This window comes from Thamnophis elegans, chromosome 9 (genome assembly GCF_009769535.1).
Source record: "Thamnophis elegans isolate rThaEle1 chromosome 9, rThaEle1.pri, whole genome shotgun sequence".
NCBI lineage: Eukaryota > Metazoa > Chordata > Lepidosauria > Squamata > Colubridae > Thamnophis > Thamnophis elegans.
The window spans coordinates 7,994,223-8,013,628 of record NC_045549.1 but is presented as its reverse complement, the minus strand read 5'-3'; the positions used below and the strand labels follow the sequence as shown (position 1 = coordinate 8,013,628).

Sequence of the window (19,406 nt, the reverse complement as noted above, 5' to 3'; positions counted from 1 at the left end):
CTTGGGTTTTTTTCCTTGAAGACATTTTCCTTCTCATCCCAGAAGCTTCCTCGGTTCTGACAAAACCGAGGAAGCTTTTTGGATGAGAAGCAAAACTCGTCCAAGGAAAAACAAAGAAAGTCCAGTTTGCGTTTTGGAAAAAGCACCTTTGGGGCAGTAATTTCTATGGGTACAGAAAATATTCTACCAAACAGACCAAAGAAAAGCCATTTATTTTAATGGAAGAAGAACCTACTCTGTTTCCCTGAAAATAAGGACCCAGATTGTTGTGGGCAAGAGGCTGGCTCTGTAAACCACTCAGAGAGGGCTGTAAAACACTGTAAAGTGATATATACCATGTTTCCCCAAAAAATAATCCCTCCCCCAAAAATAATCCCTCCCCAAAAATATTGCAACACAGCAGCAGCCATGAGGTGACCACACTCGCCGCCTCCTGCACCTCAAAAATAATAAGACCTCCCCGAAAATAAGGCCAAGTGCTTATTTTGAGGGTCAAAAGAAAATAAGACCCTGTCTTATTTTCAGGAAAGCACGGTGTTTAGATTTTTAGACAAAGAGCACCAATAAATATTCCGGTGCCAATGACTGTATGCTATGCTCTAACAGTAAAGCTCTCCTCACCCATCTTCTGAATATACCTACAGAACTTTGGATTTTTATCAGCATGATTGAATTTTCATAGTTAAAATGTTTTATTTTCCATTTTTCATTTTCGTACAGTCACATATATACTGTGCATAGCCGGGGCCTTACAACATTAAACAATAATCACAGCAATTCCTCTTGTCAACAATACCCCCCAAAATAGAAACCCAATATACCTCTTCCACTCTCCATACACCTCTTTCTTCCGCCCCCCTCCAACTTTCTATCTTCCCTCCATCATTCCCCTCTATCCTACTTCCCCTCCCCCTCTACCACTCCTCTCTCCCAATCCACTCCCTCCCCTTCCTTCTCACCCTCCCTCCCATCCTCTCTACCCCTCTTTCTTCTATCCCACTCCTCCTCCCCTTGGTGTATTTCTACTATATGTCAATGTATTCAGCTTGTCCTATTTTTACAGAGAAATTAAAGAGAAACATGTGAAATCGCATTACATTGAAATCTAACACATAGTATATATCCCCCCTCCCCCCACCCTCCCCCCTAACACCCCACCTCCCTCTCCCCCCCCCCGACTTCCCAGAGCCCGTACATGGTATGGATTTTTAACAAACACAGTCTAAAATATATTGAGACAAAAGAAATTAAAAAAGAGGTTAATAACATCTCATAACAGCATGATTGAATTTTCATCAACAAAAGGATTCTACAGTCTAAATATTAGAGGAAAAAAATGTGGGCTAATTTTTAAATTATTTAAAATTTGGGTGCTTGGCGACCTGTATTGCATTGATGACAATTGCAGCATCCTTGAGTCGTGTGACTGACCACTTGCCATCCCAGCTGGCTTCCAACAAGCAAAGTCAGTGGGGGAAGCCGGATTCATTTAAGGACCACATGACTCGCTTAACAGCTGAAATGATTAACAACCGTGGTAAAAAGAAAAAGTAGAAAAATCAGGCGTGATTCATTTAATAACTGCCTCACTCAGCAGTGTAAATTCTGGTCCCGTATCAAGGACTATCGCTACAGTGCTATTGTAGTGTATTGGTCTCCCTACAGCTACAGGCATAATACTTGTAGGCATAACAACATGAAAAGGGTTGGCATGTGACAGGGAAAAAACTGGCTCAAAACATAAAACCCCAGGTTTTTTTTTAAAGAGAAGCATGTTATATTTAGAGAGCGTAGAATAGAATCAGGGGGGGGAGAGAAAGAGGAAAAGCGAGAGAGTAAGAGAAAGACAGACAGACAGAGAGAGAGAGAAAGAGGAGAGGAAAAGAGAGAGAGAGAGACAGAGATAGAGACAGAAAGAGAAACAGAGAAAAGAGGAAGAGAGAGAGAAACACACAGAGAGAAACAGACAGAGAGACAGACATAGAAAGAGAGAGAAAAGAGAGAGAGAAACAGAGAGAGAAACAGAGAGAGAAACAGACATAGAGAGAAAAAAGAGAGAGAGAAACAGAGAGAGAAACAGAGACAGACATAGAAAGAGAGAGAAAAGAGAGAGAGAAACAGAGAGAGAAACAGAGAGAGAAACAGACATAGAAAGAGAGAAAAGAGAGAGAGAGAAACAGAGAAACAGACAGAGAGACAGACATAGAAAGAGAGAGAAAAGAGAGAGGGAAACAGAGAGAAACAGAGACAGAGAGACAGACATAGAAAGAGAGAAAAAAGAGAGAGAGAAACAGAGACAGAGAGACAGACATAGAGAGAGGAAAAGAGAGAAACACAGAGAGAGAAACAGAGACAGACATAGAAAAAGAGGAAAAGAGAAAGAGAGAGTAAGAGAAAGAGACACAAAGAGAAAGAGATACAGAGAGAAAACACCCTCCCTGCTTTGCAATAGCCTTGGGGAAAAGCTGAGCAGAGCTCTCACTGACCAAAGGATAAATAATAATTATGCTTTCTTTTTTTCTGAGAAGAAACAACTCAGACATGCACTGTGTGAAAGGATGTGGCCACTGCCAAGTTGTCCACATACGAGAAGAAGTGGGCTCCCATGTTCCCAGCATCCCACAGACAATGGGATTTGTGCTCCTTACAAAAAGAACTCTTTTGTAGGCGCCCTGGAGCCATTTCTAAAGATTGAAGAATAAATGCCAGCGAGGGAGGCAAAGCAGAATCTCCCCCTTTGTACAATTATACTCTCTCTCTCTCTCTCTCCCTCCTTCCCTCCCTCCTCTCTCCCTCTTTTTCCCCCCCTCTCTCTCTGCCTGTTTCTTTACAGATGAAAATGATTCAATTAGTTATTGTTAAAATCCAAACGGGTTTCCCCAACAAACTGCAACACGACGGGAGTCACTGTCAGCGTTTAAGGGGACTGATAGAAACTCCTAATCCGGCAACCTCATCTGCTTTTGCTAAGGAAGATGTTTAAGAACTTCCCACGCTCCCTTGACACACTCTCTCTCTCTCTCACACACACACACACAGCTTCCCTGGAGTTAAGCAACTGAAAAAGCACTGGAAAGCCACAGGCTCTGCTAAAAATCAAGACGCACACCATTTTATTTTTAAAAGGGGCTGCAGCAAGGAGTCCACTCCGTAGAGATGAAAATGGCTATGAAGCGAGGGTCTGTTTGCAACCATAAGCAAGTTGTATAATACTACTGTGTTTCCCCCAAAATAAGACAGGGTCTTATTTTTTTTGACCCCCAAAATAAGCACTTGGCCTTATTTTCAAGGAGGTCTTATTATTTTTGAGGTGCAGGAGGTGGTGAGGGTGGTCACCTCATGGGTGCAGCTGTGCTGCAATATTTTTGGGGAGGGCTCATTTTCGGGGAGGGCTTATTTTAGCGCATGCGCTCAAAAGCCTGGTTGGGCTTATTATAGCAATAGCAATTAGACTTATATACAGCTTCATAGGGCTTTCAGCCCTCTCTAAGCGGTTTACAGAGCCAGCATATTGCCCCCACAGTCTGGGTCCTCATTTTACCCACCGGAAGGATGGAAGGCTGAGTCAACCCTGAGCCGGTGAGATTTGAACTACTGAACTGCAGCTAACAGTCAGCTAAAGTGGCTGCAGTACAGCACCCTAACCACTGCGCCACCTCGGCTCTTATTATCCAGGGAGGTCTTATTTTCGGGGAAACGGGCCACAACATTCCCAAATTGTACTTAGCTAATAATTTCTGCGCAGAGATATTATAAAAAACACAGAATCGCTAATGTGCTCAAGATCCATGCAACTCAGAATGTTTCATGGATTCATATTGTTTGAAAAACGGTTAAAACAGCTCTCAGCTAAAGCCGGGAATGAACGGACATGTGGATGGGGCTAATACTTTAAAAAAAAATGTAATGTTTCTTTTTTCTTTTTTTCTTTTCCCTATTATGAGCAGACGAAGTCTAAGACCAACAAGAAAATGCTGGTAATTTTATTAATATGATTCTTGGCGAATGTATTCTTTTCTTGATGTACACTGAAAGCATATGCACCAAAGGCAAATTCCTTGTGTGTCCAACCACACTTGATCAATAAAGAATTCTATTCTATTCCTATTTAAATTCTAATTCTAATCTATCTTAACCTCAATCTTGTCTGTTTCAGAAATACTGTTTCAATGCAATATAAAATTAAGTAATACCAATTAATAGCAGTAGCAATAGTAATAGCAGTTAGACTTATATACCGCTTCATAGGGCTTTCAGCCCTCTCTAAGCAGTTTACAGAGTCAGCATATCGCCCCCACAGTCTGGGTCCTCATTTCACCCACCTCGGAAGGATGGAAGGCTGAGTCAACCTTGAGCCGGTGAGATTAGAACCGCTGAACTGCAGATAACAGTCAGCTGAAGTGGCCTGCAGTACTGCACCCTAACCACTGTGCCACCTCGGCTCTTAACCTTATTACAATGAATGCAATCAGGTTGCAATCTTACTTGCTAAAAGGTAGTAATACAGGTACTTCTCAACTTACATACGCAACTAAGCCCAACATTTCCGTTGCTAAGACTTAAGACAATTAAGTGCCCCGTTTTTTGACCCTTTTTTGCCACATTGTAAAGTGGATCACTGCAGCTGTTAATAACACAGTTCTTAAGTGAGTCTTCGTTTCCCCATTGATCTTGTCAAGGTTTGCAAAAGAAGATCACATGATCCTGGGACACTGTAACCATCAAAAATATAAGTCAGTTGCCAAAGCATCATGTGGCCATGGGGATGCGGCAACCATCGTATGAAAAATGGCTTCCAGGATGGAGCTACATGGGAATCGGGATGCTAAGGGATTGAGGCCTTCCTTCCTTTCCAAATATGACCCCGCGGAGATCTTTTAAAGGTAAGTGTACAATATTTTAAAGGTCAGTGCACAATCCGTGATGGAGTGGTAGGGCCCAAAGGGGTGGAAAGCAGGCCCAAGACCTATAGAAACCATGGGGCAGCACAGGAGGGAGTTAGGCAACGAGTTAGTAGCAGCACCCCTGTGTTTGGCCATAAGGGAAATGATCTTGGGGGTGCTGCAATAGTCATAACTTCAAAACCAACTGGTTAAGTCACTTTTGGGGGGATCCCTCATAAGCTGGAAAACTGACTGCCTAGGTTTGAGACCCAAGGCATGCAACAGGGTGAGCTCCTAGCTCCTACCTCCTGCTCACCTAGCAGTTCGAAAGCATTCAAATGCCAAGTAGATAAATCGGTGGGACGACTTGCCTCCAGAAGTTGTAAATGCTCCAACACTGGAAGTTTTTAAGAAGAGTTTGCTCAACCATTTATCTGAAATGGCATTTCAGGGTTTCCTGCCTGAGTAGGGGGTTGGACTGGAAGACCTCCAAGACCCCTTCCCAAGTGTTAATTCTGTAGGTACCACTTTGGTGGGAAGGGAACAGTGTTCCATTCACCTTTGGTGTTGAGCCATGCTGGCCACATGAACACAGAAATGTCTTCGGACAACGCTGGGTCCCTCGGTCAGGAAAAAGAGATGAGCACCACACCCCAAAATCAAACACCCTTGGACAGGGAAAGCTTTTACCCTTTTTTAAGATAGAAAATAGGATTGCTGAACATCACAATGCTATGAAGGAAAAACCTAGGCTTCCAACTATTTTTGGAACCCTGGATATCGTTCTGTTTACCTAACTTTATCACTTGGAAAAAGTTCAGGAAAAAGCAACCCAAATTATCAAGCGTCTGTGTTTGTCCAACGAAAGCATAAACGGTTTTGAAAGAAAGTAAAATAAAAGAAGTGGCAACCTGGCTGAACCCTTTATCAGACTGGGCACGACATGGAAAGATTAGCTGGGTTAGGGTCCCGCTTCTTGAGAACGCTCTGCCAACGAAGCCGATTGGCAAGAGCTTCCAAAAGAACAAAAGAGTTATTTTTAATACAATGCACCGTTCCAGAATTTGCTGCCACGAGAATTTGCGGACGTTCTGCCAATATCTTTCTCTTCATATTGCTCTGGAATTCCCAGATAATATGGCTATTAGCAGTTAGTCACACCGGCTAGGAATCCTGGCAACAGTGATCTCAGCTCATGCAACAAGGTAGTGAAGGCTTAAATCAGCAAAATGTTGGAAATGTCACCAGACACCCGGGATTGTATTATCATATGTGGTGGACATGCGTAAAAGCCAAAAAAAATATTGGATAAAAATATATACATGGTTGGAGGAGATGATACAACAGCGTATCAATCTGAAACCTGAATTATTTTTGTTGGTGATTTTACCAGAAACCTATAGTAAAGAAAGTGTATGTTTGATAATTCATGTAATAACTGCAGCTAGGATGGTATTTGCACAAAATTGGAAAAATGAAGATATCCCTATGGATGAGAATGGGGCTAGGAAAATATTAGAATGTGCAGAAATGAATAGGTTAACACTTGAAATGAAAGGGAAGGAACAATCTGATTATTATAATATATGGGGATTATTTCATCAATGGTTAGAGAATAAATAGGAAAAGTGGGGAGAAAGCAGAAGAGTGGAATAGAGAAAATGTTTTGACAAAGTTAAATAAGAGGATTGTTATAGGTAGGGTATATATTAGTATTAAGTTAAGAACAGATAAAATAATAAATATGGTTGTGATTTGTAACTGTTATTGTATTAAATATTTGCACAAAATATATGTACCCAGATGACACACTGTTTAATGGAAGATGATGTTTGAATTAAAACAAAATTATTTTTTTAAAAAGGTAGTGAAGGCTAATACAGTGCAAACACCAAGGACAGATGTTTAATTACAGTCTTAAATTGAGGATTAACCTGGGCCGCTTGCTGACTCCTGGTTTAGGGACCATTCAAAGTTACAACAGTATAACAAACCAGCTTTGTGAAAAAACCTCACATTTCCAATCATCACAGCATCCTGTAATCACTGGGGGCTTCCAAGAAGAGAGTGGACTGCCGTTTGTCAGAAATGGTGTAGGGTCTCCTGCTTGGGTGGGGGCTGGACTAGATGACCTCCAAGGTCCCTTCCAACTCTGTTAATCTGCTAATTACCTGATTCTTGACTTGCTTCCCAAGAGTTAGTAGAGGATACAGAAGTCAAATCGCAAGTCACAATTACACAACGTTTCACGTAACAACCACGATGACACAATTAACTGAATAGGAAGGGGCAGTCTTTCTCCAGTGTGTGATTTTTCCACTTAGTGACCATGGCACTTAGCAACAGAGTTGTCAAGCCCAATTGTGGTTACTAAGCAAGGACTACTGTACAGTTACCAATGACAGCTGGGGAGAACAAGTTTAGCACCTACTGGTACATTACTCATTGCATTTACACTGTGTCATAATGAAAGGATTATTATAAATCATGATTGGTTAAATAAGCCATAACTTGTTGGGTTCATGCAACGTTACAGATCTGTAAACTCTATGCAAAACTGCTATATCTGGATTCATACAATACACTAAGCTGAAATTCATTATGACCTCTAGTAGAATCTTTGGGGCGCTACTGGCAAAAGGAGGTGAGGGATTCCAGCAGAAAAGTTGTTCTTATCTATTTGGCTCACAGGCTAATGACTTCTGCAAAACCCTTTCTTCTTAAGAAGCTGGTTTGCATCATTTATTTCCGGAGTTTGCACGCAGAACACCTAAACATGCTTTCAAAGCAGAATCAAAGGCAGGAGAGCTATCCACTCCAATCAGAGGAACCTCGGGGTAGAAATCAAGTTTCCCAACACTGCTAGTCCCCAGTTGTTTGTTATGTAGGAAGTTAAAACCCACCCTTCTCCTAGAAAAAATGAAATATCCTGGGAAATATTGAAAAGGCAGGATATTATATTTCCCTGGATAAGAAATGGAGAAACATGTTTTAGGCAGGAAACAGGCTCACTCTTAATAGCCCCCCACCTTTGTCAATGGGCCATTAAAAGGCCCGAGCCAGTCTATTCTACATAACAAAGACCTCTCCCCTTCAGCTCCAGGGTGATGGGATTAAGGCATGACAGTATTAGCCCTTTACCCATCTCACCACAGGGCACCTGGGAAGAAGCAATGCTCAACCAAACCTGGACTCAAAGCACAGCCTAGAGAGTTGCCCCTGCATGGCCCCACGGGAATCCGACAACCAATCAGAATACAAGATCAAGATCAAAGGCCAAAGAGGACATAAAACCAGGGACTTTCAGCATCTCTCTTTTCTTCTTCACCCAACATCTGGAAGCATGGGATCCCCCTTTTCTGTTCAGGAGCTCAAACCAGGTGGTCCTGTCCACCATTAAACTATCTTTGCAAGCAGCCTCCATGTTTCCAGGGTCTTTTTCCCCACTTGGCACTGAACCCAGAAGGACATTTCTTCCAACAGTTAAGATTTCTATCCTGTGCTCCTCTAGAGCAGGGGTGTCAAACTCAAGGCCCATGGGGCAGATCCAGCCACGCGGGGTGCTTAGATCTGTCCCATGGGGCCACGCCGGAAATAGCAAGCTCAGTTTTCACTGGCAGGGTTTTGTCCCGTTTTACAACTTTTACAACTAGTGAACCGGTGCAGTTGTTAGCTTAGTAAACACGGTTGTTAAGTGAGTCTGGCCTCCCCATTGACTTTGCTTGCCAGAAGGTGGAAAAGGGGAATCACATGACCTTGGGACATTGCGACGGTCATAAATATGAATCAGGCGTCAATCGTCTGAATGTAACACCACATGATCATTGAGGTTGACTCAGCCTTCCATCCCTTCCAAGGTGGGTAAAATGAGGAGCCAGATTGTTGCTGACTCTGTAAACCGCTTAGAGAGAGGGCTGGAAAGAACTGTGAAGCGGCATATAAGTCCAAGTGCTATTGCTAACATGGGGATGCTGCAATCGTCATAAGTTGGACAATTGGTCATAAGCTTCATTCTTCACGTACACTGTAACTTTGAGTGGTCACTGAATGAACTGTTAAATAAAGAGCCGAGGTGGCGCAGTGGTTAGAGTGCTGTACTGCAGGCCACTTCAGCTGACTGTTATCTGCAGTTCGGCGGTTCAAATCTCACCAGCTCAGGGTTGACTCAGCCTTCCATCCTTCTGAGGTGGGTGAAATGAGGACCCAGACTGTGGGGGCGATATGCTGACTCTGTAAACCGCTTAGAGAGGGCAGAAAGCCCTATGAAGCGGTATATAAGTCTAACTGCTATTGCTATTGTTAAGTTGAGGACTAGCTGTATATCCTCAACTCAAAGACTTTGGCCACCTAATGAGAAGGAAGGACTCCCTGGAGAAGAGCCTCATGCTGGGAAGGATTGAGGGCAAAAGAAGAAGAAGGGGACGACAGAGAATGACGTGGCTGGATGGAGTCACCGAAGCAGTAGGCGTGAGCTTCAATGGACTCCAGAGGATGGTAGAGGACAGGAAGGCCTGGAGGAACATTGTCCATGGAGTCGCGATGGGTCGGACACAACTTCGTAATTAACAACAACCACCTGTATATCCAAAGCGTATTTTTAAATCTTTGCTTTTGCTTTTACATTTTTAAATGTTTTGTTTGATTAAAACCAGCAACAGAGGGATAGGAATTGAAACAAACAAAAAAAAAACCCAGTGGTGGGAGACCAAGGCCAAGCAGAAGAGAAAAAAATGACAATTGTACAGGAAGTGGTTAAAGTGGATCTTGGTTTGAAGTATCAGAAGCTTAAGGATAAAAATAAAATTCACAGCCAGGTGATTGTTGCAAACTGAAAACCCCAAAGTAACAATTCTGCATTCACTGAAGAAAAAAAAATGTAACACATTAGAGTACAGTTACTTTATAAAAGTAACTAAAGGAAACATTTGTTATACAACAGTATGGTTTCCTTCTAATGTTTCTGCTGGCTACTTTTGAGGGGTGTTCTTAATGTAACATCATATTGCCTGATAAAGATTATGGCTCAACACAGTTATCGTGGTTGAGTTAATCCAACTGAACAGCTCGCACCTCGATTTGTGTCCTGCTTCCTACTCACAAACTGCAGTGTAGTAGGTGGGGGGACCCTTCTACAGGTAACAGCAGGGGTTTAATGATTAAGACAATTAACTTGGTCAACGAGCATCACAGTGGATTTCCCCCAAAGATAAGAGCAAGAAGGTGGAATCAATCATCCTTGCACTTAAATGTCATACAAGTATCCATAAAATATATCACACATAAGGGAGGGAGGGAGGGAAGGTTAGGAGAGAGGCTGATAAGGAGAAAGAGAGAAAAATGTTAGGAAAGGGAGAGAAGGGGGGAGATTAGGAAGAGAAGGATAAGAAGGGAGGGAGGTAGGTTAGGAAGAGAGAGATAAGAAGAAGAGAATGAGGAAGGGAGAAAGGTTAGGAAAGGAAGGAAGAAGGAAGGTTAGAAAGGAAAGGATAAGAAGGAAGGAAGGAAGGAAGGATAGGAAAGAGGGATGAGAAGAGAGAGGGAAGGAGAAAGGTTAGGAAAGAAAGGAGGGAGGGAGGTTAGAAAGGGAAGGTTAAGGATAAGGATAAGAATAGGAAGGAAGGAAGAATGGATAGGAAGAGAGAGATAAGAAGAGAGGGAGAGAGAAAGGTTAGGAAAGGAAGGAAGAAGGAAGGTTAGAAAGGAAAGGATAAGCAGGAAGGAAGGAAAGAAGGAAGGATAGGAAAGAGGGATAAGAAGAAGAGAGAGAGGGAAGGAGAAAGGTTAGGAAAGAAAGGAGGGAGGGAGGTTAGAAAGGGAAGGTTAAGGATAAGGGTAAGAATAGGAAGGAAGGAAGGAAGAATGGATAGGAAGAGAGATAAGAAGAGAGGGAGAGAGAAAGGTTAGGAAAGGAAGGAGGGAGGGAGGTTAAAAAGGGAAGGATAAGAAGGTAGGAAGCAAGCAAGGAAGGAAGGAAAAGACAACAAAACATTGAAAGACAAAAGAGTTTTAAAAGCACAGCATGCTTTATACTGTATAGGTGGTCCTTAATTCCAGATGAGCAGTGATTTCCAACAATGAATAAATAATAAATGATACTGTACTTCTTTGATGATACACAGGCAGTCCTCAACTTACGACCACAACGGAGCCCAACATTTCTGTTGCTAAGTGAAATATTTGTTCAGCTAGTTTTGCCCCATTTTACGACCTTCTTGCCACGGTTGTTAAGTGAATCACTGCAGTTGTTAAACTAGTAACTTTTTATGTCAATCTGAATTCCCCATTGACTTTCCTTGCAGATGATCACAGAACTCAAGGACACTGCAACCGTCATAAATATGAGTCAGTTGCCAAGCCTCCGGATTTTGATCACGTGACCATGGGGGTGCTGCAATGGTTGTAAGTGTGAAAAACGGTCATAATGCATTTTTCAGTGCCGTTGTAACTTTGAATGGTCGTTAAATGAACTGATGTAAGTTGAAGGCTTACCTGTACTTGCTACTCTAGCTCAGTGTTTTTCAACCACTGTGCCGCGGCACATTAGTGTGCCGTGACATAGTGTAAGGTGTGCCGTGGGAAAAACACTTTATATATAGTCAATATAGGCACAGATTTAAAAAATTTTAACATTTTCTAATGGTGGTGTGCCTCGTGATTTTTTTTCATGAAAAAAGTGTGCCTTTGCACAAAAAGGTTGAAAAACACTGCTCTAGCTTGTGTGTTCCTAAGTTTACATGTGATGCTAAACCCATGATGGGAAACCTGTGGCACGCCGGCTGTCACCCCAGCTCAGCTCATGACTCCGCGCATGCCAGTTGATTTTCAGGTCTCTGCTGTGCATGCATGGGGGCAGGGCACATGCGGGAGATGCATGTGCATGCATGGGGATCGTGTATGCATGCATGGGGGTGCACAGCGGGGTATAACCCCACCGTGGCCCATTTTTTGGCCCCGGGCGGCTTCAGGGAGGCCTGCTACGCCCATAACGGGATGCAGGTTGAGGTTCGCACATGTATGCACAGCGGGTAAAGGGGTCATGTGCACATGCGCAGGGTGCACACATGGCATCGCACGCACATTGCACATGGGTGTGGGCACGCTGTCACATGTGCACGCACTCTTTCGGCACGCAATGACAAAAAGGTTAGCCGCCACTGTGCTAAATGATTCACCAGGATTCCTAGATACTGAAGGATTCAGGGTGAATGTTAGCGACAGTGTCTGCATTCACGAAACACTCTAAGCCAGTGTTTCTCAACCTTGGTGACTTGAAGTCCTGTGGACTTCAACTCCCAAAATCCCCCAGTCAGCACAGCTGGCTGGGGGATTCTGGGAGTTGAAGTCCACAGGAGTTAAAGTCGCCAAGGTTGAAAAACACTGCTCTAAGCTAAACACATCTTAAAATTACCTTTTACAGCCACATCTGGTTTAAATTTTTCTTCTCTCGGCTCACAATTTTTTTTAAAAAAAAAGGGCCCACTGTGACCCTCAGCTATGCAAAAAATGTAATATAAACAATGGGGCTGCCTGTTGCCAGAAATTTACCCACTCTGACCTAGAGAATATTTCTGCCCTTTCTATAAACTATCCCAACCACCTACTGGGCCCTAGTTTCCTTTTTATGTAGCCTTTCCAGGCTTTCTCAAACCAGATTATTCCAAGCTGTAAATCTGCACTGGTATACAAATTCTAGTGACAGCGTTGTTATTATTCATTTCGATAAATACATTTAAAAACAACAAGAGTTGGTTAAATGTGAATTTGTTAATGGCTATACAGAGTCGACACATGGCCACAATTGAGCCGAAAATTTAAACTGATAAGCGAGGTATTTGTTAAGGGAATATTGCCCCAATTTACGACTTTTCTCGCCGTTAAGTAAATCACTGCTGTTGTTCAGTTAGTAGCACAGCTATTAAGTCAATCTGGCTTCCTCGTGTACTTTGATTGTCAGGTGGTCATAAAAAGGATCTTTGGACCCTGCAACTGTCATAAATACGAGTCAGTTGCCAAGTGTTTGAATTTTGAGCATGTGACCATGGGGATGCTGCAACGGTCGTAAGTATGAAAAACGGTCATAAGTCAACTTTTTTAGTGCTGTTGTAACTTCAAACAGTCACTAGATGAACTATTGTAAGCCGAGGACTACGTGTATTTTTCTCCCTCTCTTCTTATAAAAGATGAACAAAACCCAGAGCTCGTTTTATAGTACAAACTTTGGAATTTGGGAACTGATTTAGGCTGAACAATTCTCCTTCCTACCGTCAAATCCACAATGTGGGCTACAAGGAAAATAGATCATGTGAGTCTATTAAAGCTAAACACTGCATTAAAGTAAAGGTTCCCCTCGCACATATGTGCTAGTCATTCCCGACTCTAGGGGGCGTTGCTCATCTCCGTTTCAAAGCCGAAGAGCCAGCGCTGTCCGAAGACGTCTCCGTGGTTACGTGGCCTGCAATGACTCACTGCCGAAGGGGCACTGAACATTGTTATCTTCCCACCAAAGGTGGTCCCTATTTTTCTACTTGCATTTTTTTTACATGCTTTTGAACTGCTAGGTTGGCAGAAGCTGGGACAAGTAACAGGAACTCACTCCATTACGCGGCACTAGGGATTCGAACTGCCGAACTGCCAATCTTTCTGATCAACAAGCTCAGCGTCTTAGCCACTGAGCCACTGTGTCCCAAACACTGCATTATAAATGGCCAAAGAAACCAGGTCTGGCCAGGTTTTCGTCTTGAACAAAGTTCTATTTTTCCACAATCTGAAAGAAGCCACAGTCAAGTCATTTTGCTCATGTATAACATCTGTTCGACAGGCACACACATTTTTTTAAAAAAAAAGTAAGCAGGAAAAGTCAATCAAAATCTTTTTTTTCCCCCTTCTCCTTCCTCCCGAGGATGTAGTAAGATTACCTTCATATGTTTAGAATTTACTTTCACCAACATCTCTATGCAACACAGACTTAACAAGAATTTTATTTTTCTCTCCTTTTTAGTAAGAATCTTCATAGTAATCTCACTGGTCGTGTCACAAGATCAAGCCTACATTTTCTCAACAGTTACTTAATTTATACTGTGTTTACCCGAAAATAAGATCTTATTTTCTTTTGACCCTTGAAATATGTGCTTGGCCTTATTTTCGGGCAGGTCTTATTAGGTGGCGCAGTGGTTAAATGCAGCACTGCAGGCTACTGCTAGATCAGCAGTTCAGCGGTTCAAATCTCACTGGCTCAGGGTTGACTCAGCCTTCCATCCTTCCGAGGTGGGTAAAATGAGGACCCAGATTGTTGGGGGCAATATGCTGACTCTCTGTAAACCACTTAGAGAGGCCTATGAAGCGGTATATAAGTCTACTGCTATTGCTGCTATTTTTGAGCTGCAGGAGGCTGCGAGCGTGGTCACCTCATTGGCTGCTGCTGTGTTGCAATATTTTCAGGGGAGGGCTTATTTTAGCGCATGCGCTCAAAAGCCCGATTGGGCTTATTATCCGTGGAGGTCTTATTTTCAGGGAAACAGGGTACTTAGTATTATTAAATAATTAATGGTACCAAATAATAATTAGTAATTTACTGATAGTAAATTGTTACTATTTTGTTATTAGTAAATTTCAAAAGGCATTAAAAAAAAGGAGAGACCAAGGGGGAAAGCAATGGAGTTGCCTTGGGAAACACACAAGCACCCTCGAATCTTTTAAAAAGTGTATTTATTTGTATCCCACTTTTATTTTTACAAATAACACAAAGCAGTGGACATAGCCAACACATTTTCTTCCAATTTTCTCCTCAGTGACAACCGTGTGAGGTGGGTTAGACTGAGAGAGGGATTGGTTCAAATTCACCCAACTGGCTTTCACGTCTAAAACAGGACTAGAACTCCCCATCTCCTGTTGATTGGCCCAAAGTCTTTCAGATGGCTTTCACGCCTAAGGCGGGATTAGAACTTTCAGTATCCTGTTGATTGGCCCAAAGTCATTCAGATGGCTTTCACGCCTAAGGCGGGACTAGAACTCTCACTATCCTGTTGATTGGCCCAAAGTCGTTCAGCTGGCTTTCACGCCCAAGGCGGGACTAGAACTCTCACTATCCTGTTGATTGGCCCAAAGTCATTCAGCTGGCTTTCATGCCCAAGGCGGGACTAGAACTCTCAGTATCCTATTGACTGACCCAAAGTCATTCAGCTGGCTTTCACGCCCAAGGCGGGACTAGAACTCTCACTATCCTGTTGATTGGCCGAAAGTCATTTGGCTGGCTTTCATAGCTAAGGTGGAACTTGAACTCAGGATTTCCTGCTTTTTAGCCTGGTGCCTTATTCACCAGACGAAAATGGCTCACTTTCAATCTCTATTTAACAATTTCACCAAAAAACATCTATAATGCCACCTTTGGCGTGTCCATAGCCTTCACAAGATCTGGTTTTACTATGACGAATAAATAGGAATATGCGCTAACATTTCGATTTGGTGCATGCGCGCATATCCACCCCAACTGTGGAATCCAAACATGAACCTTTTCATCACCTAGGAAATTTTTCTGAAAAATATAGAAATAAGCTATATGAACTGAGTCATTAACTGGCCTTCGTTTTTTTCTGAGTGCCACACACAGAGAACAACACACAACTGAAATGCTAACTCCAATGGGGGGGGGGGGTGTTTCACAGTCCTTCCTCTAAGGCTGATTTTACAGTCCCCTCCCCCCCCCCCAAAATACAGATCTCCTCCAGTCCCAGAGTACACCAGAACTCTTTGGCTAACTGTTGCATGAAATTTGGGAGGGGCGGCGATAAAAAAAAGAGATTAAATTAATCTTGTGGATCTGTAATACTGACTTTACATCACTGCTTTTAGAACTGAGGGCGTTTGAAACCCTTCTAAGAATTCGGTCTTGAAACGCAGACCTCCAACGCTACGGTGTTACATTTTGCCTTTATTCAAAATACGATAAGAGGCCATCAAATCACAATATACTCATTTCTGTATAAATTCTCCCAGCAACTTTTTTGGGGGTTGTTTGGAAGAAAGGTTTTACAATTTCCCTATAAAGTAATGCTTTGGAAACCACAGATGTACTGTCTGTTTCTCATCTGTTCTTGCACCAGATTTTTGCCCTTGTAGTATCAACTATCCTTGACTCCCCAGAGAGTTTTCCACTTCCTTGTATAAATACCAAGAAGATGAAATCAGTCCAGAAATATAGGGTTGAGAGAAAAGCCTATAAGTTTTGGCGACGAGGTCAGAATCCGCGAAAGAAATCCATCTGCCCTGTTCAATGATGATTATGAGTTTATCAGAGCGGCCCACATTTTTTAGACTTACAAAAACTTTCATCCGTATTGTTCCGTTCCCGTAGGACAGATGGGAGACATAAAGGATGGGAGAGACTGAACTGCCAAATGCCCCCCCCCTCCCCTCTGGCAGGAAAGCGGAGGAAAGAATTAGGCTAGGGATTTCTGGCTTGACAGCACACTTAATTCATCTTTGGGAATTTAGAAGTGCGCTTGTACTTAATTTCCCCCCCAAAAGAAGAGCTGTGAAAAAAAGAAGGGAATAGGGAGAAGGGCTGGGTGGAAAGGAAGTGGAGGTTGGCGGGAAAAGGTTGCAGATGACGGCTGGTGGAAAAACCACTGGGAAAAGTCATTGGGATACCAGACGGACCTTTAAAGCAGCAGGTTGGGGAAAGGTAAGTCGGCAGATGATTTCCTGGGTTTTCAACAGTGCAAGAGCCCAAGTTGGCAGCTGCAAAGATGCATTCACACGCGTAGAAAGAAGCTGTTAATTCACAGTCCTATCAGAGGGATGCTCAGCCCATTGCAAAAGCCCAAAGACACATTCACACGTGTAGAAAGAAGCTATTAATTCACAGACTCCTATCAGAGGAATGTTCAGTCCATTGCAAAAGCCCAAAGTTGCATTCACACGTGTAGAAAGAAGCTATTAATTCACAGACTCCTATCAGAGGAATGTTCAGTCCATTGCAAAAGGCCAAAGTTGCATTCACACGTGTAGAAAGAAGCTATTAATTCACAGACTCCTATCAGAGGAATGTTCAGTCCATTGCAAAAGCCCAAAGACGCATTCACACATGGGGAAAGAAGCTATTAATTCACAGATTCACAATCCTATTGCAAAAGCCCAAATATGCATTCACACGTGGGGGAAGAAGCTATTAATTCACAGATTCACAGTCCTACCGCAAAAGCCCATTCACACGTGTAGAAAGAAGCTATTAATTCACAGACTTGTATCAGAGGAATGTTCAGTCCATTGCAAAAGCCCAAAGTTGCATTCACATGTGTAGAAAGAAGCTATTAATTCACAGACTCCTATCAGAAGGCTACTCAGTCCATTGCAAAAGCCCAAAGATGCATTCACACGTGTAGGGGGGAAAAAAGCTGTTAAATCCCAATCCTATCGGAGGGATATCCAGCCTATTGCAGGATTTTCTCTCTCTCTGTATGTGTGTGTGTGTGTGTGTGTGTATGATGGAGACTTTTATTAGTATCATTATGATTTCCATTGTAACACAGACATGTATCTAAAACCCCGACAAACGCGCTGCTTCCCCCCCCCAACATCCTTGTTCCCCGCCACTGCATCCCCCACCCACTCCCCCAAATAAACCAACCCTGGAATACCCCCCCCCACAAAGCAAAGCTTTTTTTTTTGGCTCTTTTAAACCCGCCGGGCTTTCAAAATAAAAATAAAATACAATTAGCACCGTCCAGTTTAGTCCGTCCCCCCGCCCACCTCCCCATAAAGCTCCAACCCACGTGTCCCGTAACGTCTGAAGAGGCCCAGGGCTCAACAGCCCCAATGCCCCGCGTCTCCCGGCTCCCTTGAAGGGAAAAGCGAGAGGCGGGAAGGGAAAGCTCCTTCGCTCCCGGGGCTCCGAAGGGCCCCCCCCCACCTCCCGGGCCAAGCTTTTCGCGCCCTCCCGCCGTCAGCGCCAGCAGCGGACACGTGTTTCGGCCCGGCCGGCTCAGCTTCCAGCGCTGGAGTCCCCCCACCCTCGCTTGTTTCGCCCCCCCCTTCCCAGACTCACCGCGGGTCTGCCCACCGCCACGGCCATGCTTCGCGTCGGGGTCTGCTGCGGGCGCACAGGAGGCTCCGTCCGGCGTCTCCTCTCCCGCTGCCTCGCCTTCCGCCGCCCTTCGCCTCCGCCCGGCGCGGCCACTCCTTCTACCTCCCTCCTCCTCCTACTACCCTTCCTTCCCCCCCCCCCCCTCGGCTTTCGCTTGGGCTCGCTCGCGACTATAAGCGGGAACATGGCCACCCCGGCTGGAAGCGACCATTCGCGGCCCGGGGGGGGGAGAGAGAGAGAGAAGGAGGGGGGGGCGCTGGGCCGAAGGACGCCCACACGCGCGCGCGCACCGCTTCTCCCCTCCGTGGCTTCCTCAGCCCCGCCGGAGGGTCCGGGAGGCGCGCCCAGCCGGCAGGCACCTCGCGCGGCCGGGGTCCCCTGAAGCGGCGCTGCGCCGGCCCGGGGGTTCCGCGCCGCGCACACCCCTCCGCGCCAGGCTTTGCTTGCGCGAGTCCGGGTCCCTCAAGAGGGCGGGGGAGGTGGCGGGGGGGGTCTCTCCTCGCGATTGGGTGGTGGGGGTGGCGGCGGGATGGAGGGGGGTTGCCTGTGATGCTTCCTCCCCCAAAACATTTGGCGGAGGTGGCAGCGACTGCGAGGGGCGCCCCTTGATCCAGCATACAGGTGGTCCTTGACTTATGACCACAATGGAAGCCACAGTGTCTTGTCGCTAAGTGAGGCGGGGTGTAAACCAGTGGTGGGTTCCGGATCCCATTCCAACTGGTATGGTTGGAACGGCCCGGCGTCCACATGGAAGCGTGCAGCACACGCATGTATCTTAGCGCCTCCACGATGCACCAGATGCTTAGTGGAGCATGGCGCAGGCATTATACGCGTCATGCGGAAGCACCAAAGACTTAAAAGACCAGTAAGGAGCTCGAGCAGGCGAGTGGGCCCTCCCGAGCACCGTACCGGAACGGTATCCGGTGCTCTGGGCAGGCTCTGGCAGGTACTGGGGCGTACTGCCTGCAACCCGCCACTGGTATAAACAGTAACAGAGTTGGAAGGGACCTTGGAGGTCATCTAGTCCAACCCCTTGCTCACGCAGGAGACCTGTGCTAGGGATTCCAACCGCCTGAACAGCCGATCTTTCTGATCAACAAGCGCAGTGTCTTAACAAATGAGCCACCTACTCAAAATGTCCCCAAAATGTCCGTCGCTAAGTGAGGCATCCTTTGATCCACACAAGGAGGGAGCTAGAAAGCAGCCCGACTCCTTTGCCAGAATAAAGGTAGTCCTTGACTTACGACCGCAATGGAGACCACAATGTCCATCGCTAAGTGAGATGGCCTGGCAAGGAGCAAGCTAGAAAGCAGTCCTACTCCTTTGCCAGCATATAGGTAGTCCTTGACTTACAACTGGAATTGAGGTCAAAATGTCCGTCGCTAAGCGAGATGAGGCATCCCTTGATCCAGGCAAGGAGGGAGGTAGCAAGCAGCCCAGCT

The 19,406-nt window shown here is 44.7% G+C and overlaps 1 protein-coding gene across 1 annotated transcript in view; it reads right to left on the bottom strand.

Annotated features, from left to right (window-relative positions):
• Positions 1–18,051, bottom strand: part of SEPTIN11 (septin 11) — a 116,786-nt gene extending 98,735 nt beyond the window's left edge. The window contains exon 1 of the mRNA XM_032224549.1: positions 17,926–18,051. Coding sequence (XP_032080440.1) covers positions 17,926–17,952 — 27 coding nt within the window. The 5' untranslated portion in view covers positions 17,953–18,051. The remainder of the gene's footprint in view (positions 1–17,925) is intronic.
• Between the last annotated feature and the right edge of the window lie 1,355 nt (positions 18,052–19,406).